At 52.6% G+C, this 5,284-nt stretch overlaps 3 protein-coding genes across 3 annotated transcripts; 2 read left to right on the top strand and 1 right to left on the bottom strand.

Moving 5' to 3' along the window:
- Positions 1-229: 229 nt before the first annotated feature.
- PtA15_6A735 (uncharacterized protein) lies at positions 230-2,242 on the top strand (the record flags this gene model as incomplete). The annotated part of the gene is made up of 7 exons (XM_053170472.1): positions 230-322; positions 413-574; positions 663-843; positions 925-990; positions 1,096-1,188; positions 1,274-1,447; positions 1,530-2,242. The coding sequence occupies 7 exons, from the start codon at positions 230-232 to the stop codon at positions 2,240-2,242; spliced, it is 1,482 nt and encodes a 493-aa protein (XP_053021660.1).
- A 375-nt stretch (positions 2,243-2,617) lies between these two features.
- On the bottom strand, positions 2,618-3,641 carry PtA15_6A734 (uncharacterized protein; the record flags this gene model as incomplete). The annotated part of the gene is made up of 3 exons (XM_053170471.1): positions 2,618-2,706; positions 2,793-3,194; positions 3,281-3,641. The coding sequence occupies 3 exons, from the start codon at positions 3,639-3,641 to the stop codon at positions 2,618-2,620; spliced, it is 852 nt and encodes a 283-aa protein (XP_053021659.1).
- Positions 3,642-4,207: 566 nt separating this feature from the next.
- PtA15_6A733 (uncharacterized protein) lies at positions 4,208-5,051 on the top strand (the record flags this gene model as incomplete). The annotated part of the gene is made up of 4 exons (XM_053170470.1): positions 4,208-4,490; positions 4,575-4,676; positions 4,767-4,853; positions 4,960-5,051. The coding sequence occupies 4 exons, from the start codon at positions 4,208-4,210 to the stop codon at positions 5,049-5,051; spliced, it is 564 nt and encodes a 187-aa protein (XP_053021658.1).
- Between the last annotated feature and the right edge of the window lie 233 nt (positions 5,052-5,284).

The following is a 5,284-nucleotide window of genomic DNA, read 5'->3' as shown; positions in this document are numbered from 1 at the left end:
AATACCCATCCTGGATGAAAGAGGATCAACTAAGAACCCCTTCGTTCCGGATCACCAGCTGGAGGGCGAAATAACTAGATCGTCGATCTTTGCAATGCTGGTAGGGACGACCGACCAGAGAGCGGCTCGGTGAGGAGACGGCGGGCCAGTCGTCTACAATAAGCTGCATGAAATGAGTGAGGAACCATCCCGGGGGGGGAAACAAATGAGGGTTATATAGTGGGAGTGGATGGCTGCTGCGGTGGGTTGCGCATTTGCGCATCCCCGCAGCAGCCTTCCACTGCGATCGAAAATCAAGCACACTGCAGGAGCCAATCGCAACGTAAGACCCAATGGTGAGCACATTTCTGCATGTATTGATCTCGTCGAGAATGGGAACGCTCTGACTGATTTCCTGCAATGCTGGGCGCAGAGTCACCACAAGAAGCCGATCAAAGCCACCATCCCCAAGGCCCATCTCTACATATCCGAAGGCCGCTTGTCGTCCGACAACCCCATCCCGATCCCCACTGATAAGGACGAGCTGGCGCGATCGCCATCAAGACAAATCCTGCACCACCCGTTCACCTCTCAGGTCTGCCTCCCAAACTCACATAACCCGGACAACAAAACACGAAAAATGAGAGACTGTTCTGAAGAAAACTCGTGACGTTCTAGTTCAGATCAATCTCTTGTTGAGTCACTCGACCGCTTCCGCTAGTCTAGAAGCAGCCGGCCTCGAGCCGCCTGGACCACCGGAGCTCTTGGCGCGCTTATCAGACATAGGCACGTACCAACACATCGCCAATCTCAATCTTGCCGATCTCTTGGGCGTCGATTTCGCCAAGACATATCTACGATCAGGTCTGAAGCTTCTCCCCCTACCTTTTTTTTTAAAAAAAAAACGCCTGACTCCGGTACTTATTCCCTCTCCCTCCCCCTCAGGAAGTCTGGTCGCACTCTCGGTCCCCAAACTCGTCGGGGATGATCTCTTCGCAATCGATGGCTACGGTATGCATCTTTAAGGTCGCTTTCAAGATCTCCATCTTGTCCATCTCGTTTCGATCTTATTTTTTCTGACCCAGACTTCTATCCCTCTTGCGCCCCAAAAAACAGGCACGATCCACATGAGACTGTGTCAATCGACCTACCAAACCCTAGGTATTTCAGGTCGACGCTCCAAATATGGATCTCCCGGCCAACACTTCGGTACTTTAGTTGGCGCGCCTCCTCTTTCGAAGTTTAAGCCATTTGATTGAGCGAAGAATGTCTCTGTTTGCTTTGCCCCACGTAGTTGTAGAGATTGATATGCGCGATCCGGCGATGCGATCTGGGAAAGCAGTCTACGAGCGCACCAAGCGATGTCTGGACGCCTTCCCGGGAAGCGTTTTCAACGATCTTTTGGGGCCCAAACACGAGCTTAGAGGGCGACGTTGGGAAGTGGTGATGGTCTGGGTTGACGAACAAGGTTTATTGCGGGACCCACGCTCTTCAAAGCCAACCAAAATTTCTTGCTAAACGTTGACTTCATTGTTCGCTCTACAACGCAGGCCGCTTACAGCCTATCAACGCCTCCCTTCTCCAGCCTACAACAACCTTCCAAACACGTGTTCCGGAGATCAGCCGGGTGGAGAAACGTGTCCCTCAGCTCTCACAACCTGACACAGTCGAGGGTTACCTGGATCTATACGAACAGATCGGCGAAGCCATCCTGTCAACGAGCGACAATCATCCCGTCCCAAAAGGGGGGATAGCGGCGTGTGCGATCGAAGCCGTTGGGTTTTTCCACCCGATCAAGCTGGCCGAGCTCACGGGAACATTGATCAAGACTTATAGGATCGTCAGCATCACCGGACACACTGCCCGTTCGGCCCCGTTTTCATTCCTCACCTTACGACAGACCCACAGGCCGGGTCCAGCCGTCCCGTCTGCGCCCAAAAAAGCCAAAAAAGCCAAGAAGGGAAAAGGGGCAATGCTCGGTCCTGAGAGAGGTGTCAATGCCGGGCCGAGTAGCTGGACTTTTGTCGCGCTGGGGCAAGCAAAAGACAGCTCTTCTGTCGAACCCTCTCCCGGACCCGCAGATCCAACTCGATCCCCTCCGCCAGTCCCGGCTATCCCTGACATCTCAATCGATAGCCCCGCTGATCTGGTCGTCCGCAAGCGACCAAGAATCGAAAATGATCCATCTCCTCCCCCCCTCGGTATCCTCACGCGGCCCTGGATCATCTTCGAGTCCGTAGGAGCTCTAGACACACATTGCTAAATCATCCCTCCTAGCTTTTCCCTAGCTTTTCAGCTACCCTTTCATTTGCCCATTGGCAGTCATTGTCCAGTCTTTTTTTTCCTTTTGCGTCCCTCACTGTGAAATACATCAACTCAATGATAATCCAACCCTTAGAGCGACCTCCGTCTTTGAAGTTAATTGATTCGACATTTCACGGAAAGACTTCCCCACAAACAAAAATACGAATGGGGAGGGATCCTGATACAATAAGTTCACAAAACACTATGTTACAAGTTGACAAGCGGGTGGTATTTCCAGCACATGAAATTCCTAAGAAAAACAAGTATTTTTCCTCTCCTGAGAAGGATGCATGCAGATGAATATATCTGCAAGTATGTGATACGGTTAAGGGTCTCATTTTATGAACGGAATGCGTGTCGACGTGGTCGACCGGTAATCTACATAAGCTTGGCCGAAAAACTTGATGAGATGCAGCTCTTCAGCTGGAAAAGGAAAAAAAAAGGCAGGATGATGGTGAATGAATGATTCGAGTTTGATTGAAGGAGGTGAAAGAGAAAAGAAGACTGACTTTGGATTCGAGCATTAAAGAAGCTCCACAGGACGAAGGAGAAGATGAGGAGAGAGAGCGGATTAGCCAAGAAGAGTTGGATGCCGATCGACCACCAAAAGAAGCCGAAGTAGGACGGATGACGGAGGAAGCTGTAGATCCCATTGGTGACGAGGGCATGGTCGTCCTGCTTTTTGTGGTGGGTGGACACGCGATGGTTGAAGGAGTTTGCGGCGGTGATCATGGCGAGGGTTCGGACTGCTTGGCCGGCGATCGCGATCGCTAGGCCGACGCTGCGCACGAGCGGCTTGTCCAGAGCCGTGATCGTCGGAAAGCTTCGCATGTACTTCTCCCGGAGTAGGTATTCGGCTGTACTGAACAGTTGGGCAAACCAGTACGAAGCGCCGTTGTTTAACAAGAACGCTAGAGTATCCATGTGTTGCGTGTTATGGGCCGAGAGATCAGTCTTTAGAAGATGATTTGAGAAGAGAGGGAGAAGGAAGGCGTACAGTCGACGGTGACTCTGGAAGGGTTGAAGATAGCGGTGGTGAGGAACTCGAGGAGATGGAATGCGATGAGGAGGACGGAGTAGGCGTTGAGGGTTGGCCAGAGCGAGTGGGGGTTGTGGGATGAGGCGGAGAAGAAGGAGGCGGTGTTGAGGGCGAGGGCGAAGCCGAGGAGGAAGCTGATGCAGCAGACGTTCTGGATGGTGTTCGCGAAGGAGGTGAGCGGCCAGGAGATGCTGGGGGGCCCGGCGGGCGTGGGCGGAGTGCGCCCGGGCGACGCGGCGTCGTCTTCGGCCGTCTGCGCCCCGTCGTCGGCCCACATCGGCGGGTGGCGGCGGAAGGCTTGGAGGTCCTCGGCGCCCATGCTCGCAGCTGTGGATTGTATGTATTACTCGACGGTCGGACAGGGAAGGATCTGGCCGGCGGATGGGTGTGGGATGGGAGTCGCTGGCTGGGTGGGGTGCTGCTGGTGGGGCGCTCTCGGGGTGGGGGGATTGTATGGGCGATGGCGGGCGCCGTGGGGAGAGCTCGACAGGGCCTGCTTTGTTGGCTGGATATGGCAGCTCACCCTTCCTTTGTTCCCCAAACTATTCATGCACCCTGGCAGCCGAGCTGAACGAGCTCGCCGTCCTCGGAAGGTACACACCCCAGGGAGTTGAAACTCCCGAGGCACCATTCACCCCGATGGCATGTTAATAGCACCTTTCAAGGAAGCGGCTATAGGAGAAGAAAGGCAAAAAGGAGGCTTTTCAGGCAAAATCAAAAAACCCATGGGGGAATTCCAAGTAAGGCAGAGAGAGGCCTTGCCAAGTTGCATGCAGGCATGATCTGCTGCGCGAAGGTTGGCCGCTGCGGCCGAAAGTTTCAAAGCGTGCGAGAAGAGTCGCAAAGTCTACTGTATTTGTCCTCACGAATACTCACGAACCACCGATGATTAGCCTGGTCTCCCTGCGTCCGCCGTGTTCGATCTCCCGCTGCAAGAGGTTCTATGCCGCACCCCCGGCACGTCCGGCCGGGACCCGAAAGGCCGCCTCGCCTCGGCCGCTGATAGGCCGCTATACCGACAGTTTTCCCCTCGAACTCGCCCGCGTCCAGTCCGGAAGGACCGTCAACCTACGCGACTACGAATCCCAGGTCAAGCTCAAACGGCTCTCCTTCGACCTCAAGACTCACGATGGCAAAGTCCTGCCGGCTCTGGGTCCTAATTTCCTCGGTTAGTCTGAAAAGAAAAAGAAAAAGAAAAATGCTCAGAACAAATAGCTCACAATTGCGCTGCCTTGATTCATGGACCTCTTAGGCCCGAATGGCTGCTCATTGAGGGAACCTTTCTCGCCCACCTTCCAAGAAGTGGTCCGGAACTTCCGAGGGACGAACATTGTGGTTTATGTGATCCCCGAGGGCAAGTGAACTGGCCATACATTCACATCACTTCGTAATCCTTACTATGATCTCTGGTACCGCTGTTTCGTTTTTTTTTTTTTTTTTCCAGGAACGCCGGTACCCAAAACGTTGACTCTCTTGCACGAGCACAGCGACCATTTCTCTTTACAATGTGCTGAGCCCATGTCTCTTCCAGGTTCGCAATTCTCTGGCTTCTCCTTATCGACAATTCCAATCACCGGATCTCCTCATCTACTAAAATAAACTGATGGTCTGTCATAATCAATATCATTCTTCTACAGAACTGAATAAAGAAATCACCGATTTTCTGGTCAAATCCGCGAGGGCCATAACAAAGGAAGAGTTTGGCGAGGAATACCCATACGAGATATAATAATTACTAGAGTTCACCCCTTTTCTCTCTATCTGAAGATTTAATTGAATTGAAACAATCAAGAATCCCACCTCCTCAACAGGCGCAGCGTTGAACCTTCTCGGATCAAGGCTGGAGTTTTGAAAAGTTTTTAGCACCACAGAAATCTTTTTGCCTGTGTTCAAGGTATTGCCGGCCATCCTGAACAACCCCGCATGTGGATGATGAGAATACATAAAAGACTGCAACTTGTG

Source organism: Puccinia triticina, chromosome 6A, assembly GCF_026914185.1.
Source record: "Puccinia triticina chromosome 6A, complete sequence".
Lineage (NCBI taxonomy): Eukaryota > Fungi > Basidiomycota > Pucciniomycetes > Pucciniales > Pucciniaceae > Puccinia > Puccinia triticina.
Note: the sequence above shows the minus strand (reverse complement) of the source record. Positions and strands in the feature narration are given on the sequence as shown.